Genomic DNA, 25833 nt, shown 5'->3' on the forward strand with positions numbered 1-25833 from the left:
GCAGAAAATTTATTTAAGTCTTTTGTACACTGTTAGTTCGAGGGTTTAATCAACGCCACTTAGACTCAAGGCCTGTGCACTGAAATGATAAAGGCTATTTTAGGTGATGAATGGTTTATCTATTGGTTTTTCAAAAATTCTGACACAAAGTTGACCTATGTATGTATTTTACTATGCATATTTTTCGAATAGTAAATATCTAAATAAAATACCCGTCATTCATAAAGACAGGTTAAAATGAAAATTTAAAAAACCCGCCTTTGCAGAATGGGTACCATTTGACATTTTGTTTTAAGGATTATTTATCCAAACCACACATATTCACATATTACAAATAAACAGTACAAACTTATAATAAACCAATCAATTTATAATGCGTGTAAAATAACAAATATCCTGTACATAAAATACACAACCGTAAAGCATAAGGTTACGGAGACTGATATTTAGAGTTTATTTTTAGTAAAACGATGTAAAATATATATGTATACTTACCCTCTGGGGTATAATGACTTCAGTCAAAAACTTAGATATTATTATTCATAAGCATTTAGAGTGACACGATCAGGTTAACGAAGTTAGTCGTAAACTTTATAGCAGTTTGCACTCACTTAAAAGATTACAGAATTTCTTGCCAATTAATGTTAAGCAAACATTAGTCCAGAGCTTACTTCTTCCACTCCTTGACTATGCGGATGTATGTTATCCAGATGCTAACTCTGCATTGCTTGATAAGTCAGAACGATTGCAGAATATTTGTATTCGTTATATCTTTAATCTTCGCAAATTTGACCACATAACCGAGTATCGCACGCAACTACACTGGCTCAGTATCAGGCATAGAAGAAACATTCACATTCTATCACTTCTTCACAATATTTTAAATAATCCCACTTCGCCTGTTTATCTGAGAGAGCTCATCCAACCTCTTTCACAACACGGACTATCTCTTCGTTCTAGTAACGAGAGAACCCTTTTAATACCCTGTCATCGCTCTAATTTTTTTGCCTCCTCTTTCACAGTAGTAGCCGCTCGATTGTGGAATAATCTACCCACTAATGTTAGAGACGCCCCTTCTTTATTTACATTTAAGTCAAGATTGAAATGTCACTATCTAAATATTTAAATTGTTCCTTTAGTGTTATTTTTTTTTATATTTATATTTATTTTTGTTAATCTTTGCTTTTAATTTTTGTATAAAATATTAAGATTCAATATGTCCATGTATTTATAATGTTCTCAATCTGAACGGTTTGGGTAGGTAGGAAGAAATTGCCTTAAGGCAATATACCCGCCCTTATATGTATATTTATTGTATATGTATATAAAGTGTCAAATAAATAAAATAAATATAAAGTTAGTATAAAATGTCCTTAGCTTTAAGCCTTTTTAAACGTGAAATCGGGTCAGTGGAAAACACGAAAATGTAAAGTTTTGGACCAGATTTATAATTGCCTCTGTAATTGGAAACACAGCACTTATAAACCATTTTTATAAATAAAAATCTTTCTTAGATAGGCAGGAATAGTTTTTATACTACTTTAACTTTATTTGAAAAGCAATTCACCACTTTTAAAGCAGAAAAACGCGAGCGAGAGGCGGTTCGTCAGACGAAAAATGGCGGAACATGTGCAGATGCATAAAAAGCACACGGCTTACAATAGAACGCACCGGGTTCTGGCTATGGCCTTTTTAACCAGGGGCGATTATAATGGGAAACTAGGGACGTCATACCTTGACGGTATAGTTAAAGATAAAGTCTCTGGAGCGATTACGAAAATACACTACCGACCCCCCACATTTAAGATTTGGGTAGGTACATTGATATGTAACAAGGGGGTGCGTACGTCACGGTACACATATCTACGCACTAAAGTAACATATCTTCATTATGACGTCATAGTTGAAGATAAATTCTCCCGAGCGATTATGAAGATACACTACCGATCCCCTCACCATCGAGTTTTGATGCAAGTACATCGGTTTGTACCGACGGGTCAAGAACCCCACGATACGCATAAAGTGACAAACAATTTGTTCCACCGATCAATTTTTCCATTAATTGTGATTTATTTAATTTTTTTATCGTTCTGAGGTTGTCACGTTTTTTCTTAGAAGCTTATTAAAAATATAAGAGAGAACTATTTCAAATGTACATATATAGTTTAGAAATGTTAGTAATTAGTATATAATTTAATGATAATTAAATATAAGTTAATATTAGGACATTCATATACTATTATGTTTGTAGTATTGTAAGACAAATAAAAAAAAGTAAATTTTGAAGTCTAATTAAACTGTCAGATTTGAAAACGAACGCCTAGATGCACAGATAATGTGACTAGATTCTGCTCTATTAACATATAAAAGCATCCAGGCGTAAAATGTTGCCACTATAAAAAAATATTTAGTTATTATATTTTTCCATCTGTTTTACTATCTTTCTGAGTATAGGTATCGAGACGTAAAAGGAGCCGGCTTCGTAATCGCTCGGTAGATAAATACAGACAACCCTTAAGCATACCGTCTTGGTAATTGTATTGAGCATTTTTTGCTTAAATAGGGATTTAAAATATAAATAAGAACTATTTTTAATTGTAATAAAGTAAGGAACGCGGACCAAATTTTCGGGGTCATTCATTGGTCGGATTCGATCATATAACGTCGAGATGACAAGTCGGTAGAACATACCGAGGTAGATAGAGATAGAAGAGAAGTTAAGTGTACCGTCTCGATATGTGCATATGAAGATAGCGTTTATAATTGCGGTACAGGACTCCATTGTGAACGACTTATTTCGTCTCCTTTAAATATTAAATATATGTGCATACGATAATATTCGTTGGCTTGTGTTGAAAATGATACTAACTACGCTTTATGAGATTTCACTAAAAATATTAGTAGATGCAATGTGAAAGTTCAGAGTTTTTAAAAAAAATATTTGTTAGTAGACTAAAAAACGAAGCCAAAATAATAAAAAAAAAAATGATGTATCTTATTATCAGCGCTTTGTTTTGTAATTATTCCGCGTGCGACGTCACAAGTTCTCTCTAGTGAGATCTGATGATTGAATAATTGGCAACGTTTCATTGGTGCGTAGATTTTCATTGTCACTGTTGTCGATATTTATATTTTTTGGGAGATTTGTTCCGAAGTTTCGGCTACCATTCTAGGAGTCATCTTCAGGGTAAACAGTGTTTTGTAGGAAAAAAATGAGTTTAAGTACTAGTAATTTGTACCGTGTCGCAGTCGGCAGTAGGCACATTTCGTATCTTTTTTGTAGTGCGTAGTGCCGGGAACCATGATGAGTTTAATTTCAGCCCATCGTCTTTGTTTGGTCTGGTCCCGACCCTGATGTAAGCGAGCGAAGTAAGACTATGAAAAACTGACATGAAAGTAAGCTGAATGAATGGCTATTGAAGTGTGATCTCTCGGGCGAATGTGTGGTAAAACTATGTACGATAGATGCACAAATGTCGAGATCCGTACATCATGTAAGGTTAAGATAAGCATTATCGACGAAATCAAGAAAGGAGCTCTGCGTCGGTTTGGACATGTAGAGCGAATGGACAGCGAAAGAACGGCTAAAAATACTAACGATGCGAATGTTGATGGATGCAGAAATAGAGGCAGACCGAGAAAAACATGGCATGACCAAATTCAACCGATACTTGAAGATGGACATTAGGGCGGGCCGATAAATTTTTTCCAAATTTCGAAATGAAAGGGGTCTAAAAAGTTGCCTTTTGGATTACTCGGAATGCAAATAATATCAACAAAAAAAATTGATACTACTCTTGGCCCTCAACCAGAGCTTGAAGTTTTCAAAAACATTTTTTTGCGCTAAACCAGCTGTCATTTCGTATTTAAGTAAGAAAATCAGTCCAATTATTTTTTTTATAATGTGCATTAAACCTCATTTAATAAGCATCTAAGGGCGTGAGTTGCACTTTGTTTTGTAATAAATGGGTAGCATTGTTTTAATGAGCCATTGTTTTCGTCAATATTAGCCAGGCGCTCAACGGAATCAGTTCCGCGAAGTGTAAACTTTTTGGATTTTGGTAGTTTTAAAACATGTTCGAATTTGTAATGTGATTAAGTTATATCTTTACTAACAAAAAATAATTTTATCAATATAGATAATTTAAAAAATATTCAGACAGTTATAAACTTCAAACCTCGATTGGGCCAAAAGAAGTATGGAATATTTTTTAAAATAATTTTTACGTTCAATGTGATCCAAAATGCAACTTGAAGAACCCTTTCACTTTGGTGTCTAAAAAAATAAAGAACTTTATACATCATCGGCCCCCTCTAAAGGACATGTCAAAAGTCGGAATGTAGAGGAAACGAGATCTTCACGATAGAGTGATGTGGCGTTCTATCTTCACTGCCTACCCCTACGGGGAAACGGCGTGATGATTTTTTCTTTCTTTTTTCAGTCTTTTGTCTTTGTTAATTTTATTTGGGTGTCTATATTTCAATTACCTCTTTCATTATTCGTGCACTGTAATTTCTAGGTTTATACAAAATCTTTGGTTCTAATAACTAGTTCATAAACACATATTATTTACAACGGAACTCATAGTTTACTCTGAAGATGGCTCCTGCAATGGTAGCTGAAACGTCGAAACAAATTCAACTTACACGGAATCACATATTCATTTTGAGAAATCGCCGACGAGTTAAATGCTCTAATTTTTACCGCGCGTAAGAAAAAAAAATATATTCAATTTCCCTTAGCACTGAACTTCCTCATTTAATTTAAATTCTAATAGACATAAATATAACGAATAAAAAAATAAATAATTATCGCACATGTAACAAAAAAGGAAAAAAATATGATACACGAAACACATGTATTTTAAAAGTAAATGAGTCTACTCGATCGCCTTCTGGGAGCCGCTAACAAAACAGACTTGGCAGGGATACAAAGACAACATTAAGTCAATAACCTTGACCCCTGCGGCTTAGCTGTACAAAAAACACGCCGATTTGACATAAAAACATAACAGCAACCAAAAATTCTGACATACACAAATATAATAACAGACAAAGACAACATTACCACATTAAAAGAGCAAGGAAAAATGCAGGAAAGGTTAATTGCTAATGATATGGTAATAAAATATACACAGGATGCTTCTGCGTTCATCTGAATTTTGCTGCAATTCTTAATAGTAAAAATAAAATAACATATATTCAATGGATGAATAGCAATATATTCTAAACACAGGTTTATAAATATATTTTCTAATTTATTTATGCTGGCGCGTTCGCAAATTTACACAAACACATTTGTATGCACAGAATATAGATTTTCAAAACCATTATATTAAATTTTAGTCAAATGTGCTCTGTTTTTTTAACATCCATTTTAGATTAGAGCAAAAAAACAATAAGATAAGGAAATATATATTTATTTAAAAACGTGACGCTCCCGAAAAACAAATTCTGTCAAATATGGCCGCAGAAAACTAGCCTTTTTATTATTTACTTCGACGAAAATAATGAACACAAAATATTATTATAAATTAAAAATGTACTTTTGTCCAAATAATTAAAATAAACATTTTGTTAAAATTTAATATAACGCTTTTAAAATCAACACCCTGTAGATTTTAAATGCATTTGTGTAAGTTTTGCGAACGCCAGCTCTAATTAATCGACCAGTACATTTTCGTGTCACGACATTTTCAAATGTGTACTCTATAGGGCGCGTCTATTGTTACAATATGTTTAAGTGCTCTACATAGTCAAAATAAATAAATAAAATGTTAATCTACGAAAAAACACAGGCTTACAATAAAAATAAACAAATAAATAACATTTTATTTATGTTCAAACTATTAATTTGTGGTCAAAAATTTTAACTAAATGTTAGTAAATATTAGTATTTAAGCACCTACCGACTTTTTATGTCTACCGTTTCAAGACGTACCCGTCTCTTCGTCAGGATACTCACTACACCAATATGCAAATACTAAAATACACCTTTACCATCCATAGTATTGAAAAAAAAAACATAAATAACATGCGAGGTCAAAGGGATGCAAACACCACCATGTCCGAACATGCACTAAAATTAGGTTAATAATATTTAGTGATATGTTGAAGAATTTGTGGGAGAGAGATTAGGAAGGGGAGGGGCTAAGAGGTTGATAATTACATGATTGGTTCATTTTTAAATAAAAAAGTGGGCTATATTGATAAGTTATTTGATTATTTTTTTGGGGAATATTATTTTTTAAGCTTTTTTTAATGTGAAACACCTTCATGTTGTTTAATTCTAGTATTTTTTATTATTTTAATGTAAAATTTTAACGCCTATGTCCTTATTAAAATCGTGATTTGAATTTATGAGTTGGTGAAGTGAGTGTCCTGACGAAGAGGCGGGTACGTCTCGAAACTGGTAGACATAAAAGTTCGGTAAGTAGTTAGTTACTAATATTTAGTCAAACATTAAACATTAATTAAATTGATAATATATTATTTATTTTTTCGGTTGGTTCGAAGAAATTGCCACTTGGGAAAAAACCCGCCAAGCTGCACAAAGTTTTGAGGTATCCATTTTGATGCGTAGGCCGAATTTTCAACTAATCTCTTAACGCCCTCATCCATCTGCGCCAATTTTCAATATACATATTACAATATTATACAATGCGTTACAATTTTTCAGCCATTTTTACACCAATATATTCCTTTGAAATAAAATTGAAAAATTAAAAATGCTTACTAATAAATTTGTTTGCTTGGTCGCATCCAACAGCCCGTTTGAACCACAGAAATATCGGCTTTGAGCTCTACACAAGAAAACAAGAAAGTTTTTGACATAATGTAAGTACACTACAATAACGCTTATCTAAATTAACATCATTTCACCCATTAAAAACGATGCAAGTAGCCTGTTAAATAATTTTTTCAAAATGAAAAAATCCAGCCCTCTGGGCTTCATTAATTCGGCCCTCCGGGCCTCTTTTAATTGGATCCAAGACACAAAAAAAATTGCACTTCATCTCGCAATGTATTTTTTGCTGCACTTTACATTTTTTTATTTTAATCGTTTTTGTAATGAAAAAACCTACCAACCATGAGGAAGTTCGGTGGGTTTTTTAAAATTGGTAATACTACTGTTAAACTTAGCCAAAATAGATTTTTTATCGTATTATGAGCGTTATGATTTTTTTAAAGTTTTGTACAAGTAAATGTCGTTTTGCGCCGGTTCGATTTACGTCGTTTTACAATTACGTCTGTTGGTGCCGGCGTGGGATTCCCCGGTTCCGCCGACACCAGACGACAGTAGGCGCCGCGATTCTAATAGCAGACACACTTTTACACGTTTTTTCATTCTATTACCGTGCACGCAAGCAGCCTATTGTATGTGTGAAATTGTTAACGAGTTAGTTTTTGTTAAGTTTTTAAGAAAAATTAAAAGGAGCGATTACATTTTTTATTTTATTATTATTAAAATTAAAATAATATTAAAATATTTGTAGTTTATGCTATGATTCTGCAAGAAAGGAAGCAACAATCAAAGCAAATAAAATTGGATAAAATTAATAGCATGATAAATAATAAATAAATAAATAAAAAAAGCAGTTTTAGAATATTTTCCATGTTTACACCGGTGAAATTCAAATATGTGATTGCGCAGCAGGATTATACGTCGCGAAACGAAAATATTTTGACATTTAATATTAGGTGCTCACGGATGTTTCATTGTGATCGCGAATACGATGAACAACCATGGTGAGAATTTGTTATCGCGACGCTTTTTAGCACGTCGATAGTTATTTGTGATTGAGCTACAGATATAATAAAATATATTATATGCTTTGCTGGACAGAATTGTGACGAACAATTTTAGGTAGGTGCTTCGTCACACGATTTTTCTCATCCGTTCTCGTTCTGTGCGATGCGGTATTCTAGCGGTCTGTAACAACGCCCAATCTGTTTGTCCGTGGCTTTAACAAAGTAAAAGGTCGGTGGACGAGGCAGCTCGGGTGGGTGCTTCGCCCCCGGATTCCTCCATCGCAGTATTCAAACCCCTTTATGAAATTACTCCAAATCATTTTGCTGCCCGCATTCACTCTCCTAATCTCTCCTAAACATAATGATGAAAGTAGGTTAAATGCTGTCGGAATGCGTCGAAATCTCAGGAAGATGTGTGGTAAAACCTCAGAGTAATAATGCGCTAAGCTATAGAAGAGCCCAAACGCAGGAGAACCATTCTATGACTATTGAGTATTAAGTTAGCTACAGTTCGCAACAAAACAATGGGCCGTACTCAAGTCGAGAATTGCCAAATGTCGAGATCCGTGAACTGTGTAAGGCTGAGCCATTCATTATCGGCAGAATTAAGAAAGGGGTGCTGCGTCGGTTTGGACATGTAGAGCGAATGGACAGCGAAAGGACGGCTAAAAGGATCTGCGATGCGAATGTTGATGGATGCAGAAAACGAGGAAGACCGAGAAAGACATGGCGCGATCGAGTCCATCGAATACTTGAAGATGGACATGTCAAGAGTATTTATATTTATTGCAATAGAGAGGGAAAACATTTATGAGAAGGGAATATGGAAGTCTGGGCATTTACAGGGCTTATAACCTGTCATTGGCTAGTTTAAGTGGCCACGTTACACACTGTGTAACATTCACCATTCTGCCCATGACATAAGCCCCGTAAACGCCTAGACTTTCACATTCCCTTCTCAAAAATGTTTTCCCCTACTGTTGCAATAAATTAAAATATGAATAACTCCCAAGGGAGGAAATCCAGCCAGTCTGCAAGCATTTGGAGATACTCAAACATGTCAAGAGTAGGAATAATCGGCGTGCGTGCATGAGAAGATGTAGAGGATGTAAGGTCTGTATACAAAGACAGAGTGATATGGCGTTTTATCCTCTCTGCCCACCCCTACGGCGAAACGCCGTGATGGTTTATTTATTTGTTTGTTGTTTGCGATGATTTTTGTTAAAAACAAACATCCATATAGGTAGATAGTGTCATCGGAAAGCGTCTGGATTTTAAAACAATGTGTTGTTTTTGAAATTATTTTTGTATATAAATATAATGTTCATAAGTTAAGATATAACTAGGTATTCAATTTTTTTTTGTACAACTTTCTAAATAAATACATTTCATTACAATATATTTTTACATGGTACTGTGTGAATCATATCCCTCGTGTAAAAAAATGTTCCGGCAAAATCGAAAGAAAATAAGTATTTTTTTGTTGACATTTTTCAGATTCGCATTTTTCATATCATCAATTTTTGTACATCTAAACCTGTACATAATATTTGTGTAAATAATAAACAATTTTTAACACTTAACACTTGTGTTTTTTTCGCTTGCTTTCTTATTTTAATTAATAATTACATATTTTAATATTATTTGTATTTTTGTGTCCGTCGATTTTATGTGTTACAACAATTCAAACTGAGAAAAAATTGTTTGGGACCATTTCATCGTCACCGAACCCTAATTTGCACCTTGTGCCAGCCCAGGGACAATCAATATTTCGAGTCGGCCTCAATAATGGTAGGCGAACGCGCTAACCGCTACACAATGAGGCGGACTTATCTCTTTTTATATTCCTTATTCAGGATTTTTACCTGAGAGCAGCCATCGAGTCGAAAACACTCGTTCAGAGATCTGGTTCTATTTCACAAACAGAACTGTATTCTCTATCCGACTGGACACATTATAAGTTTAAAAGTTATAAGTTAATAAGTAAAAAAGTTAATAAGTTAATGAGTTTATAAGTTCATTAGTTAATAAGTAATAAGTTAATAAGTAAATTAGTTAATAAGTTAATTAGTTTATAAGTTAATTAGTTAATATTTATTTAAAAAAAACAAGTTTGCCTTGTAGTCTAGTGATTGGCGCTTTCGCCTACCATGCTCTGTCTTCCTGGGTTCGATTCCTGGCCAGATCAATATGAAAAATTTATTCAAAGTGTTTTTCACTGTCCCGGTCGGGAATCTAAAGCGATGGTTAAAATACAAATCATTTAGTGCCCTATGCACCATTGGATGCTGCAAGGGGAAAAAATTACTATGATAATCAATTTCTCTGTGTCCAGGCGGAAGAGAAATACAGTTCTGTGTGTGAAACAGCACTAGAATCCTGAACGAGTTGTTTGAACTGCAATACTTTATTGTTTGTGAACTGGCGGCTGAAGCGTAAGACTGATCCTTACCAATGAATTGGTAAAGTGAAGTGAAAAGGGAATGATGGTGACGTGTTTATATTATTGTCACATACGATGGTGCATAGAGCACTATATCCCAAAGATAATTTTTTCTCAGTGTGAATTATAAATCCGATTTTGTAAGTTATTCGTTATAATCAAAAATTTAATCACAAAACTAAATGATTTTCGTATGAATATTTCAACACGTCCAAATATTTGTTGACGACTGCCGGTTTTAATCCTTTAGGGAGTTTCTCAAGTTTGATATACATAATACATACAGGCCTGTCATCACTTTCAAACGGTGGATAATTCGCTGTTGAGAAATACATGGTACTATTATTTATAGTTGGATATATATAGCGCCATTTTTGTGGAAATCACCTCAAGGGCGCTGAAACCAACCTGACGACCAAATCCAAGAAATAATTTAAGATGAACTTGTCAAAAGTTAGAATAATAATTATCGTGCGTGCATGAAATGATACATACGAATAAAGTGTGTGTGCGGACCAACTACTGCTTTACAAAATCAGTCCAATTAAATTTTATAAAGTGCATTAAATCTTATTAAATACGCATCTAAGGGCGTGAGTTGCACTTTGTATTGTAATAAATGGGTAGCATTGTTTTAATGGGCCATTGTTTTCATCAATATTAGCCAGGCGCTCAACGGAATTAGTTCCGCGGAGTGTAAACTTTTTCCATTTCGGTAGTTTTAAAGCGTGTTCCAATTTGTAATGTGATTAAGTTATTTCTTTACTAACACAAAACAATTTTATCACAAAATAATATAATTAACAAAATGTTCAGACAGTGATTAACTTCAAACCTCGGTTGAGGGCCAAAAGTAGTATGGAATATTTTTTTAAATAATTTTTACGTTCAATGTGATCCAAAATGCAACTTTTTAGACCCCTTTCACTTTGATGTCTAAAAAATATAAAAAACCTCATACATTATCGGCCCACTCTAGTGTGCGTGCTTCTGGGTGTGTAAAACAGTACACGAGATCTCGCTCTAGTATAATTATCGGGAACATACAAACTGATCTCTTTCAGTATATTTGGATTATATATACTTCCAGAAATCAGAGTATGCATTTCTGTTGGTTTGTATTTGAGGGGCGATCGCAGCGGGACTTACAACACAGAACGCCCAGGCTTGAAAAACTCACATTTGAATATTGTGATCTCACCGGGAATAGACCCCGGACTCTCCCTGTGTGACTCGAGCATCTTAGCGATTCGCCATAGAGGCTGACGATACAAGTGCAACAAATTGATGACAGGCCATAAGCCTAGACTTTATTATTCCCTTCTAAAAAAAACATGTTCGTATAAACTCCCTGGTGGTTGGAATTCAGTCTTGTCCGCAAACATTTGGACTTATTCGAAATATTTTTTAATCTTTAATTTAATTTAAATGTTTTTATTTGCCTTAGCGCAAATATTATAGAAACAAACTAAGGCATTTCTATATTAATTTCTCAATGTGTCATATCTGTGGCTAACTATATCCCTTAGCTTAAAAATTTTACATACAAGTTTTCATTGGTTAAAATTTATGTTGAGTGTTCAAAAGGGTTCGAGGCTGTGAGACCAAACGCGGCGCTGAAGAAGACATCGCTGGGGAGGACGCAACCAACGAAACACTAGAAGAAAGTGCCAGAAGAACGAATAAAGAAACAGAAGATGGTGCGAGCGAGACAAAGCCTGAACCGAAAACAAAAGCTAGTGTCGAAAACAAAGGAACAACGAACAACTTGTCAAAATTAAAATGTAGAACTTCTTTTATCGGCAGAAATCTGTCAAATAATAAGGTTGAACCTAAAAATGCACTCGTTGCAAAAGAAACAGGTGCACCTTCGCGAGTTGTAGAAATAAACTCTAAATTAAATATGCCGAGTGATTCAAAATGCAAAACTGTTGTAAGTGACGCTGGGCCGTCAAACGCCGATGGCCTAGCAATGGATTCGGGTGGCGGGTGTGAAAACGCAAGCCAGGTTAGCAATATGAGCAACTTTTGGTCGAAGATAGGCGGGAAGCCATCCAATCGGAGAATTCCGAAGAGGGTGCTGAGCCCCCCGCGGGGGCCCGTAGAGCTGCCGCCAGTCACGGTGCCCGTTAGAATTAGGCAATTCGATCCGAACCGTAAAAAAAGATTTTAAACATCAAAAAAATGTGATGTGAATTCACTTGGAATAAATCGATTGCATGGCTCAAGAGTAGGTCATATTACTAACCGTCTCGGGAGGTTGCGAGCATCTCACCTAATGAATTCAAATTGCGAGGTCGTAGCGTCTGTGGGTAATTACCTCCCTCGCCATTATTATGTAACGAAATTTGGATGGTGTAATGCAAAAATGTGTCGAGCCAATGTAAAAGAATGAGTTTTAATCCTTAAAATATATCTCGATTAGAATGACAGTTGTCAGCAAAAGTGAGAACATAACTATGTAGTAACGTCTAAGGAGTGATTTATATTGACACACGAAAAATCATTCGTATCTGGTATGTTAATTTGTTTTTTTAATACAATGCTTGACACGTAAATCAACATAAATGCATAAAATCGGTTTAACATATTACAGCAGAGATGAAGAACATTTTAAAGAAGGCAATATAGAAGTCTAGGCATCTACAGGGCTTGTGACCTGTCATTGGCTGGTTTATGTGGCCATTTTACACACTGTGTAACATTCACCATTCTGCCCATATTCGAACATCTATATTACTTCAATTTTTTCATCGGTTGATGTCTGTGAAGTTAAAGAGCTGAAACCTTTATTTAGGCGAGTGAGATTCATCTAATTGAATTATTTCACCTACATACTAGGCAACGCCTGAAATCAGATTTAAAACAAACAAAAAAACTAAAATAAACCTAATTATTAACGACGTTCTTACAAGGTTACATCATTTTGCAAAAACGTTAGACATGGGACAAATTGATGAATGTTAATTGATCGAATAAAAAAATAATAAATGGGACTGTTGACTGAGAATAGCAATCCGCTTGGGTACGGTCAAAACACATCATTTATATATTAGTTTTATTTTTTAGTACAATTTTTACAGATTAACTGTTCCCCTACTGTTCTAAATACACCCGCGCGTTACGGTGCTGTGTAGTCACTACACATTAAAAAATTAGAGATTTAAAAAGGGAAAATTTGAATATTTATAGGGAATGGCTTTAATTAACCATAATTTAATTCAAATATGATAATATTTCAAATCTAACTGCTGAAAACATGACAAAACCATTGGGTATTGCTAACGACTCGGGCGAAACGTGCACCCGCGCCAACTTCCCGAGAGCTACGGAGTAGCTATATAGTACTGGACTACGTGACTGACTGAGAGTATACTTTTGATGATATTTGTAATTTATCCCCGATTTCCGATAAAATGCTTCTTTGTGCCTAATAAGTACTTATTATTTAATAAAAAATTATTTCAGTCGATACGTAAATGTGCAATTTATTTATTAACGGACATTGTCCATGTATACAATTAATAGGGTTTAAATATTACAATAAAAGAATAGTTTAAAACATTGAAAAAAAAGTAAAGAAGCATTGACAAACATAAGGGACATCAAGACAAGATCTGGACTATTTATTTAGTGCTCGTTTAAATCGTTGTAAACTTAAACCAAAAAAGTCCAGATGATCTTGTCTCGAGTTAACAATACGACAAAGGCGGGTCATTGGAGAATTAAGGCCATAGATTGTTCTATGCTGATCGATGAACAGTACTTCATTGTTTCTCAATCTACGAGTCGGAATATTGAATTTTACTTGTCCCAGTGATGGAACAGCGATTATACCATTTAGTATGCCGAACATATATATGAAGTCAATATTAGTTCTACGTTTTTGTATACTAGAAATATTGAACATTGACTCTATTTCAGCATAGGAATAATTATCTCTCTCTAGTCCAAGCATCCACGCTATTTTTCGAAGCAAGCGATGTTGGACTGATTCAATGTGATTTATGCAATGGAGGAATACTGAAAATCTAAACTCAATATTTATTATATTTATAAAGATATTATAGTTATTAGACGCAACGTGTATTAGCTACACATCACCGGGGAGGGAGGAGGGTTAACACACAAGTAATAACACTGACAGTTAGTGTCGTATGACGGCAACGAGTTAAGCTAGGGTTTCCTAGGACAGCGGTGCCCGTATTTTAACGGCCGTAGTGAACGGTGATGCAATGGACAGCCGTCGTAAAGGTGACTAGAGTGTGGTTTTCTAGGAAAACGGTGTTATCAACACCATTTAACACCGTTTTCCTAGGAAACCACTCTCTAATCACCTTTACGACGGCTGTCCACTGCATCACCGTTCACTACGGCCGTTAAAATACGGGCACCGCTGTCCTAGGAAACCCTAGCTTAACGCAGAAAAATGAAGTAAAAAAAGCGTCTATCTCTTGCTTAGCCTCACCGAGTTAGGGTTATCACTAGAGCCTTCACATTCACTAGACTGAATGAACCCCTCTGCAACTTCCAGATGTAGGTTCTGCAGTGCGGATGATGACACGCCCATACACATTCTACGTGAATGTGATTCTTTACATCATAATATATCGAAGCCGCATCCCCGGGAACCACCGGTTAAATCTGAGGATGTTAGAGCGCTCGCCCCCTAGCTAACAGCCCGATAGTTTAAGGCCTGTGGTGGTATTCTGAAGCTTCTCAACCCTCTAGAGAGCGGTTGGTTTGAGGAACGAAAGGCGCCGTGGCGCAGCTGGTCAGACGGCCAACTGTGAAACTGGCGTCGTGGGTTCGATTCCCGCCAGTTGCAAGAAAAAATCCAAGAAAGATTTTTTTCTCAATTGGTCTGGGTGTTGTGGTGTATTTTTCATTACCTCCTTCCATATCCTCTCTAAACCACTTGCTGACAAGCCTCAAAATAGATGCTTCCATTTTTTTTAATGCGACGACATTTTACTTCATACAGTGGCCACACTGATGATTAAATGTCAAATGATATATAAAACTGCTTCAAAAACAGAAAAAAAAACCAATGCGGTTTGATCAATTCAACCAATCAAGTGTTTTGGGTAATGTTTAAGGTCGTAATAATGGTCTAAATGAAAAAGTTTATATTTTGTAGCACGTGTTCGTATTTGTTTGAGGTTTAATCACCATTATATGAAGCAAATAAATAAAAAAAATCTTGAAAAATGAATTTATCTCTAGGGGGTAGAGAAGGTCCAGAATACCACCCCAGTAGCTCAATCACAAATGACTATCGACGTGCTAATAAACTACGTGATAACTATTTCTCACCGTGTTTGTTAATCGTATTCGCGATCACAATGCAACATCCGTGAACACCTAATATTAAATGTCAAAATATTTACGTTTCGCGACGTATAATCTTGCTGTGCAATCACATATTTTAATTTCAGCGGTGCAAATATGTAAAATATTCAAAAACTGCTATTTTTATTTATTTATTTATTATTTATCACGCTATTTATTACATTTAACCGGCGGTTGGCAATCCAAAAGTCAATAAAAGCAGTCGTCATAGTAATTGTAATTTAATTTACACTTTTTTGTTTTAAATACTCCTTACTATTTTGCAAATGCAATATTTTGTATTCTTTTTCATAGTAAACGCAGATTTTTGCCAGTGGCCAGTGACCTGTATTTATTTACGAGGAAAACAAAAAACAAACCGACACGAGCGTTGACTTAGAGATTACAAACGCGTTGACTTATGACTGCGATAACTTAAGCATGTTCATTATTGTTTATTGTGATCGCTCAAATGCTTAGCTTTAAGCACGTGGATAGTTATTTGTGATTGAGCTACTGAGCTTGAAGGTCAACTCATTTACGGGGACCCGTCATGTGACGTCAGGACCTTATATGGCACTGAACCCTATTTTTAAGAATAAATCTAAGTATGTATCTTGCTCATGTAAATGTTTAGACGTGTGTCGTAATTTGCTATTTCTGTATTTTTAATTGTTGAGGGAAATGCAACGGTTGCTTAATACGGAATGCAAATAGTAAAGGAAATCAAATCAATAAAGGAATGGCTAGCATCTCTTATAATTATTGTAATTTAAAATATTTTAAGATAAGAACAGAAATTAACGCTAGTTTTGTCTTTACTAAGTGGTGAAATTTTAGCATTCAAATGATTAATAGATAAATTAATAATTGGTTGGTTCTCAGAATAATAATGCGCACGCTACCGCTTATAGAGACGCCATTTCACTCTTTTGTTTGGATAAAACCGTTACAAAATTTTGATTTGACAACGGACGTGCAACGAATACTTAAAAATAACGTGTAGGTATTATTTATTTAGCGTATGACAGGAAACAACAAAAAAATAGAGGTCCGGATCTAGGCAAGTCAGATATTCTTTCAATTCAAGAACCACTTACCCGGACCTGTTTTAAAAATCTTGTGGGTTCTTTTCAGATCCGCACACAGCAAAATCATTTTTTTTAGCTGTAATCAAAGGTAAGCATTTTTTTTTTAAATTTACAGTTACTGCTTTCAACACCCCTACCGCCGTCAGAGCAACCTGAGTTATATCCAGTCAATTTGTCTGTCACCCTCTATCAAATTTTCCCAATTCTGACGGCGAAAGAGTGCAGGTAAACGTCGTTTTGCGCCGGTTCGATTTACGCCGATTTACAACTACCCGGGATTCCCCGGTTCTGCCGACACCAGACGACAGTAGGCGCCGCGATTCTAGCAGACACACTTTTACACGTTGTTTTATTCTATTACCGTAAACGCGAACAACTTATTGTGTAAATAAATAAAGGTCTTATTTTAACACAACAATAAATATTTTCATAGAACAGGATCCTCTCTTGTCATACACCGCCAACACGTTTCAATAATTTGTCCCACTCTGTTTCATTAAAACATTACATACTGTATTTCTTTCAACTTATTTTTAAATGTACCAGCACTTAAGATAACATTTAGTTTTATATAAATTATCCTTACACTGTATATTTACCAGTCTGAAGATGCCCATTAGAGGGCGAAAGCGCTAATTGGTCGAACAAATAAGTGGAAGTGTACAAAGTATTTTTAATTAGTAACTTATATGTACCTACATATAAGTTATTATGTACATCATTACAATGGAATTCCATCAAGAATTGCCAATAAATAAATCAAATCAAATAAATATATAGATGTAATAACATGTCAATTTCCTTATTTTAATAATTATACATCTATTCAAAAGTAATTACAATGCAAATTAATATCGATTTGGCAATTCTTAAGCTGAGTACGGCCCGTTGTTTTGTTGCAAACTGTTGCAAACTGTTGCTAACTTCGTGTTTGACTAACACTTCAATTTTTGTGCGTTTGGGCGGCTCTATAAGCGGTAGCGCGTGCGTTATTACTCTGGGGGTTATTCCAATAAATACCTCATGTTGCTTCAGAAAAACTCGTAAATAATGAAATTCTGTTCCCCGGTCATCATAAGACTAAAGTCCTTAAAATATAGCTTGATTAGAATGACAGTTGTCAGCAAAAGTGAGGACATAACTTTGTAGTGCCATGACGTCTAAGGAGTGATTTATATTGACACACGAAAAATCATTCGTATCTGGCATGTTAATTTATTTTTCAATACAACGCTTGACATATAAATCAACATAAATATATCACATCAGCTTTAAAACTAAAAAAAAAACTATTATTAACGACGTCCTTACAAGGTTACATCATTTTGCAAAAACGTTAGAGATGGGACAAATTGATCGAATAAAAAAATAATTCATTCGATGTTGTTCATGAAAAAAGTATAAATGTCTTATTTTTGGTGAATAATTGTTTAAAGCACACTATAATAGGCTTGTTTTTGCGTTTTTATATAAATTTTCGGAAACAGAGTTTCATGTTTGCATAAAAAAACAGGTAAAATCGATTTGACCGGTACATCAGTAATTTCCCATCACAATTGACATTAGTTTGTCAGCTGTCATTTTAATCAAGCTAAATTTTAAGGACTCTAATTATGGTCAATTTTTAAGAATAGTATTATATTGAATATTAAATTAATTTATTGCACCTATAATCTGGATAACCTAAACGTGGATCCAATAATGTATGTTCTTTATTTGTCCGCTTTTTTGTTAAATTATTTTGATTCTAGTTATACCTTGTCACATCCGAAACTACGCTGATCAGTATGGCCAAGAAGACATATTAGCATATTAAAAAAAAGTATTAAGAACATTTTTTTTTTTTTTAATAAAATATTTCAAAAAACAGATGGTTGCTTACTTCTACAGGGGAGAAGCGAGGGGAGCGCGGACGCGCGCTTGTCGGCTATTAGACTCCCCCCTCCCTCCCTTCTCGTTTCACCCCTGCAGAAGTAAGCAACAATTTGCTTTTTTTGATACTTTTTTTTTTTTTAATTTTCGTTCTAAAAATTCTCAGTAACTCCTTCAACGGAGATTCCTAAGTTTGCTTGTAATACCCTGATGTTTTTAACATTGCAAACAGAAGAAAGTATTCTAAATAATATCATAATTTTAATTTTAAACGAGCAGCTTAAAGCTGCTACGCTTAAATCTATTTAACGAAAGTTAGTTGCTGGTGTATTTGTAGCTATTTTTAGTTATGAGACTACAGGTTGAGAGCAGCTCTTGCGGCAGCTGATTTCAACCATCAACAACCCCATTGCTCCATGGGTTTAGGTAAAATCTGAACTTGTCCAGTTTGAGACCGGGGCTTTAAAGTCGATCATCTTGTTTTAGTTTGAACGTGATGTCTTTATGTCATTCATTCATTCATTCGTCTAAACCAATTTTAATTTCTCTACTCATCAGCAATAAACAAATTCGTAATTTAAATAATAATAATAAGTCATGTTATTGTTTTTCTACTGTGTAGATTGATATTTTTATAATACCCGTGTTTTTACTTAAATCAATTTTCTATGTAAAACTTATTTCTGTACTATCTCGGTACTACAGCGAATAATAATACAATATGTGAAAACGGTGCTTTATTTATTTGGTTCTTCATTGTTTACTTGTTATTATGAACACTCGACTCACTTACTACTCAGCTAATATATGTTTTTTATTTTATTTGAATCATTGTCATAAACTATCAAATTATTTCAAAGATAAAATTCATAAATAGGCTTTAGGATTCCAACCGTCTATGCGCTCTGTAGCTGCGGGATATGTTGTAATCCAGCTCTTATTTGTAAATGATTTTGAAAAGAAAAACGGAAAAACCAAAATTTAATTTTTAAATAATGTAAATAGGGGCGAGGTTTCATACCGTCCATGCGCTCTCTAGCTGCAAGACATGATGTAGTCTAGCTCCTATCTGTTATTAAATTAAATTATAATTGGAAACGAGGAACTTGTATCTCAACCGTAAATGCGCTATGTAGCTGCAAGACGTGTTGGGATATTTATTGTACAGCGCCCATGGGGTGATTTTCACAAAAATGGCGGTATATAAATTATAGACAGTAATAATAATAATACAGTGAGAACTCTTTCATTTTTCAATGTTTTATATTTGTACATATATATGTATTAGAATGAGTTAATAATGGCTTTAAAAAACCGTGGTGGCATTCACATGAATCAAAAAGTCAAACCAGTTTTACCTTTTATATTGCGACCATTTTGTTGTATCAAACCTTTCCTAGATTTACAATAACTGAATTAAATAATGAAGGGCATAAGTGATGTCCCTGCTGTACTCCTGACATGGAACTTATGGTTTGAGGCCCATTGACTGTTTAACGAAGTCTAGTTGAAGTAACGATATTTATCATTAAGTGTTTTATCAATATCGGAACTAAAACTCCGCTGTGCACTGCCAGTTTTGCTTGTAAATATGTAAAAATGCTGTATAAACTGATTAAAATAGTTTTCATGATATATTTTGCAATTATGTTTCGTTTTTTATACTACGGTTGATATTATGTATCTAATATATTGAAATAAAGAAAAAATAATTGAAAGGCCTTGTTTTATTTTTCTAGTTTCTTTTCTACTAACTCTTCCATCTGTTGACTATTATGAACCCCGGGGAGTGAAACCCAGACTTATCTACAAACATTTTAAACCAGAGAAAGAATGCAGCCTACGGGGAGACACCAACTGGACTTTTAAAAAAGTCTTTAGTCTTAAAAAACATGGTAGTAATGGTGACGCGAGAGAGAGGCGCAAAAGTATTTTCTTTGATAGCTTAGAGAGCGCATGAACTAATCCAAGATGGTCCAACAATATCAGCCAACACACGCGTTATTAAGAGCGTTTACTGCCACTTAATACACAATTGATTTATTAGCGTATACACGGCACAAATGCCTTTTATAAACATAAATACATTGAACAGTGTTCTATTACAAAATTATAAAATAATATAATAACAATATATATATACATACGAGGGTTGTGTAAAAAATATGGTTCCCAACGCCGTAAACTCGCCGCGCGAAATGCTAGACAAAATCCGGCAACACCGCTGTATGCACTGGTTCCCCCACTCTAGATCCCGCGTTAGTAAAACTCGCTGCGACGTTCAGTACCGGCCTGACAGCCATCCGCGATGGAACCCCTGATTGCCGTCACCGCCAGATGCGAAGTTGTCCTGCTTGTTGAGTTTATGACTCGAGAGACCACAATAAATTCGGAAAATTATTGCGTGACCTTGAAAAAACTCAGAAGAGCCATTCAAAATCGCCGCAGAGGACGACTGACGAAAGGCGTTAGACTGCACCACGACAATGCGCGCCCGCACGTTTCTCGCAAAACCAAGGATTTAGTCGAAAATTTTGGCTGGGATCTCGTTGAACAGGCTCCCTACAGCCCTGATCGTGCACCGAGTGACTTCCACTTGTTTCCAAAATTAAAGCAACACTTGGGTGGACAACGTTTCGAGACTGATAAAAGAGTGCAGGAAGCGGTCACCAAATTCCTCCACGGACTGGCTTCTTTGAAGCTGGATTCTAAAAGTGGATTAGTCGTCAACAAAAATGCGTTGAAAAATCTGGTGATTATGTTGAAAAATGTATTTTTCAGTTCAAATAAAAAATGCCTTAAACAAGAAAAAAAATTGAGAAGCTTTTTTTACACAACCCTCGTATTACACAGTTGTTTTATACAATGTTCTATATTATAACTTTGGGATTTTAAAACTTAACATACTTTATATACTTAATTATTTTTTTTAAATAAAGATAACGCGGAATATACGAAATAGCAAAAATTATAAATCATTGATTTGTTGGTATTGTTGCAATGTATATTAAATGCCCTAGGTATAATACTAACTGTCTCCTGATAAGAGCTCAGGGGTTCTCAACCGCATTAAAAAGAAACAAAATAATAAACATTAAAAAAATATTCAATATTAAAAACAAAAAAAAAAAAACTATAAAAAAACCAAATATTTAGTCATACGTTTATAAATATATTTGAATTAACATAGTACAACAGAGATGAAGAACATTTAAGATAAGGTAATATATAAGTCTAGGCATCTACAGGGCTTATGACCTGTCAAACATATAAACTGTATAAACAAATACATTTATTTCTATTTTTATAAATTTTTAACTTTTTAATCTTTTTTTTTTTTCTATTGAATATGTTCTGTAACTTGAATTATAAAAATAAAACTTTTATTTTATAGGTTGGTTGGAAGAAATTGCCATTTGGCAATAAGCCCGCCAATGTACAAATAACATTATGTACAAAAAGTTAAATAAATAAATAAAAATAAATAAATGGCTGGTTCGAGTGGCCACTTTACACACTGTGTAACATTCACCATTCTGCCCATATTTTGAGTTTGTCCAAATTTTTGATGATAAATCCACCTGGTCCATGAAGAAGTATAGAAATTGAAAAAATAATATTTTCAGGCGTTGCCTAGTATGTAGGTGAAATAATTCAATTAGATGAATCTCACCCGCGTGATAAAGGTTTCGGCTCTTTTCCTTTACAAAAGTCAACAGATGGAAGAGTTGAGGAAATGTGGATATTCTCTTATATAATTATTATACAGTGGAAGCGATTACATGCAAAGATATAAGAGATAAACAGATGAAGATTTGATGCTAAACTCTTTTTCTAATGTATACAGGATGGATTTTCTCCCTAGGGAGTAAAGATCTAAATTTATTACAACAGAAGGAAAACATTTTTAAGAACGGAATATGGAATATTAATATATAATGTGTAATGTCACCATGGTTGTTCAACATATACATCGATAACTGTATGAAAGAACTGAAAGATTTAAGAATGGGAGCAAAAATGAATGGTATAACTGTTAACTGTCTTCTGTATGCGGATGATGCCGCGCTTCTTGCTAGCAGCAAAGGAGAGCCGCAATTCTTGGGAACAAAAGTCTACGCTGTAGGCAAGGGAAGCCATTTGCTTATGAATGTTGATAAATCGAAAGTGATGGTTTTTGAAAGGGATGAAAATATAACTAAATGTGAGATCAGCGTGAACGGAGATATTCTGAATCAGGTAGAAGAATTTGTGTACCTGGGAAGTATGTTTACTAGGGACGGAAAGGCCGATACAGATATTGAAAGGAGGGTGAGTGCCGGGAACAGGGTGAACGGTGCACTAAAATCTACTTTGGCAAACAAATGTTTATCGCAGGAGGCTAAACTAGCAGTTCACAACGGAGTTCTAGTTCCAACTCTAATGTATGGGAGCGAAGTATGGAATTGGAAAAATAATGATGAAAGTAGGTTGAATGCTGTCGAAATGCGATCCCTCAGGCGAATGTGTGATAAAACGGTGTATGATAGGTGCACAAATGTCGAGATCCGTGAAGTGTGTAAGGCTGAGACACGCATTATTGACAGAATTAAGAAAGGGGTGCTGCGTTGGTTTGGACATGTAGAGCGAATGGACAGCGAAAGAACGGCTAAAAGGATCTACGATGCAAATGTTGATGGATGCAGAAAACGAGGAAGACCGAGAAAGACACGGCACGATCAAGTCCATCAAATACTTGAAGATGGACATGTCAAAAGTAGGAATAATCAACGTGCGTGCATGAGAAGATGCATGAATGTAGAGGAAGCGAGGTCTGTATGCCAAGATAGAGTGTTATGGAGTTCTATCCTCTCTGCCTACCCCTACGGAGAAACGGCGTGATGGTTTGGTTGTTGTTGTTGAATATGGAAAGTTCTAAGTTGTAAATTTATTTAAAACTTCGAGTACAGAGAATAAGTACTTTGGCGGACTTATTGCTAAAGGCAATATCTTCCAGCCAACCGAAAAACAGACTGGTTAAAAGATACATACATCAAACACGTAAAATCCCTGTTTTACGTTTTTCTAGAGCAACAAAAAGCGTAAAAGTGAAAAAAGCATGTCAAAAAATAAATAACTCAACTAACATACACGTAAATCGCCAAATCGATTTCGGTATACCGCATCGCGTGAAAATAAAAATACAATTAATAATTAACTTAAATTAAATTTATGGGACAAAGAAGTGGTGGAGTTTTGCTGCTGTTTTCAAGAGGAACCAAAAATCTACAAAAGGTCAGTCCATCCCAACTCCTTTCCTATTTATTCCAATTTTGCGCTGCGACAAAAATAAATTTATATACCTACTGTCGAGAACCAGCTTACGCATCGCCAACTAGACTATACTAAATAAACTGCAGAAAAAATGTAAAAACTGTCATAATTGGGGATTATTGATTGGATATTACTCATGATTTCATTAAAAATATTTTGTATTTTTTCAATCAATACCATAACGTGTTTTTTTAAATTGAATTAAACTAAACATGTTTCAATAATTTTAGGTACTTAACTTAACTTCAAAAACACGAAAATAAACATTTGAATTAGCATAAAATGCATACAATGATTTATTCCCTAAATATTGGAAGATTTTATTTATATGGTATCACTTTTTTTAGTATGGCACCACAGGATTTCAACTGTCATTTACATTGCGGCAAAACTGTTTCACACTTTTATGATAACTGATTAAACTTCAAATAATATTTCTATTGTCAATTTTTTTTAATTTCTGCATCGTAATTTATTGATGTAAAGACTTTACTCTTCCTAAACATGCGTCCACTGCATGTCACAATTTAGTAAAATGTCAAAATAGACACATAAACAAAATGGTCAATTACCCAGCAACTACTTTGAATTTAGTTTGAGACAACAATTTACACATTTTTTATTTACCTTGATTTTGTTCACCATTTTGGGCAAACGCGGCTGTGTTTTTTGACAGATCGAACGAGTTTCGAAAAAATTTCAACGTAAAATCGGGGTTATGAAAAACGTGAAAAACGTTAATGGTAATAGAACATTTTAATGATAATGTATGTAAAAAAAACGGGACTTAGACATTTCGGCGTAAAAACCAGAAAAACGAGGTTTTACTTTTAAAAAACCCTAATTAATTAAAACTGACAGCTGTTTTTACTCTGGAGGTCATATATGAGTCTGAATTTTCTAGCATGTTTCTTGATAGTCTTTATGAATATGGTTTTGATTCAAAACTTGGGATCCACAATGGTGATGGCATCTTAAAAGGCCGTTTACAAGTAGACAATACAATATTGTTTAACCCTTAGACTGCTAAACAACGATATATCGTTGTTGTTGATCCCTATCATAAAGTTCTAACTAGACTGATGCTGACGTCATAATCCCCAAAAGGGTAAATGAATTCGAGAACTGCTTGTTGCACTTAACCGTCAGTGGTATAAAACATTTTCAAAACATAAAAATTACTCATTCGACGGGTTATTATTCAGTTTCGTACCTATTTCAGCCCTACGGAAAAATTCGAGCATTAAATTGTACGGCAAACTTTCTTGAAAATTAATAAAAAATAGTATAAAATATTTTAATAAAAACGAACTACTTTGAACGACGTCACTTGTTCATATGAATCAACCAATGATAAGAGTTTGTGGAAGATTTCCGGTTTGCTAATCGTCAATGGAGCAATCGACAGAACAAACCGAGAAGAAGCGGAAGAGAACTTGCGACGTCACACGCGAATTAATTTCAGAAATACAAAACTTTAGAAAATCGTAGCGCCGATAATGCGATACATAAAAATAGAAAAAAAGCTTTGTTTAGTAGTTTATTTACAAATTTATATTTTTTAAAAACAACTAAATTTCCTCATTTCACATTTACTTATGATGTTTAAATTTGCAGTGCTTTTAAAAATAGAGAAACGACTAAACACAGAAAACTTCTAGCTAGTCGGGACCTGAAACGCTTTTAATCTACTGTGGTAGGTACAATATGCAATATTGTAAACAGAAATTTGTAGGACAAAACATTGTCCCGAGACTATCTCCGCGGAACAATGACTACCCCCATCACAGCATGCGGCCGCCAGCATTGCCCTCGTGTGGACACATATGGACAGGACCGTGAGGCAATAGATTTGCTTGACGTGAATGTGTCGCTCCCAAAAAAAAATATTTCGTCCTCCAACAATTCCAATACATCTGGGTATAAAATTAATTTTATTTTTCGAGAATTTGCGTGTAACAAACGCCGTCTTGTATTCATTTCCGCAGCGCTCACGCGCGAACTGCGGCCCAATTTTCGTATTGTCCCAGC

At 34.6% G+C, this 25833-nt stretch overlaps 1 protein-coding gene and 2 long non-coding RNA genes across 3 annotated transcripts in view; 1 reads left to right on the forward strand and 2 right to left on the reverse strand.

Annotated features, from left to right (window-relative positions):
• LOC148272001 (uncharacterized) overlaps positions 1 to 13083 on the forward strand; it is a gene marked incomplete at its 5' end in the record, with an annotated part of 59729 nt that extends 46646 nt beyond the window's left edge. The window contains 2 exons of the mRNA XM_088240635.1: positions 6770 to 6837; positions 11773 to 13083. Of these exons, the coding sequence (XP_088096761.1) occupies positions 6770 to 6800 (31 nt within the window). The remainder of the gene's footprint in view (positions 1 to 6769; positions 6838 to 11772) is intronic.
• Positions 13084 to 13575: 492 nt separating this feature from the next.
• On the reverse strand, positions 13576 to 15396 carry LOC148272002 (uncharacterized). Its single transcript, XR_015824964.1, has 2 exons — positions 14617 to 15396; positions 13576 to 14371 (listed from the first exon to the last, which is right to left on the reverse strand). It is a non-coding gene; the product is annotated as an uncharacterized LOC148272002 (long non-coding RNA).
• Positions 15397 to 20772: 5376 nt separating this feature from the next.
• LOC148272003 (uncharacterized) lies at positions 20773 to 21304 on the reverse strand. The gene is made up of 2 exons (XR_015824965.1): positions 20899 to 21304; positions 20773 to 20858 (listed from the first exon to the last, which is right to left on the reverse strand). It is a non-coding gene; the product is annotated as an uncharacterized LOC148272003 (long non-coding RNA).
• Between the last annotated feature and the right edge of the window lie 4529 nt (positions 21305 to 25833).

Source organism: Micrasema longulum, unplaced genomic scaffold, assembly GCF_059751315.1.
Source record: "Micrasema longulum isolate JH-2025_06_02 unplaced genomic scaffold, ASM5975131v1 h1tg002534l, whole genome shotgun sequence".
In the NCBI taxonomy this organism is placed as follows: Eukaryota; Metazoa; Arthropoda; class Insecta; order Trichoptera; family Brachycentridae; genus Micrasema; species Micrasema longulum.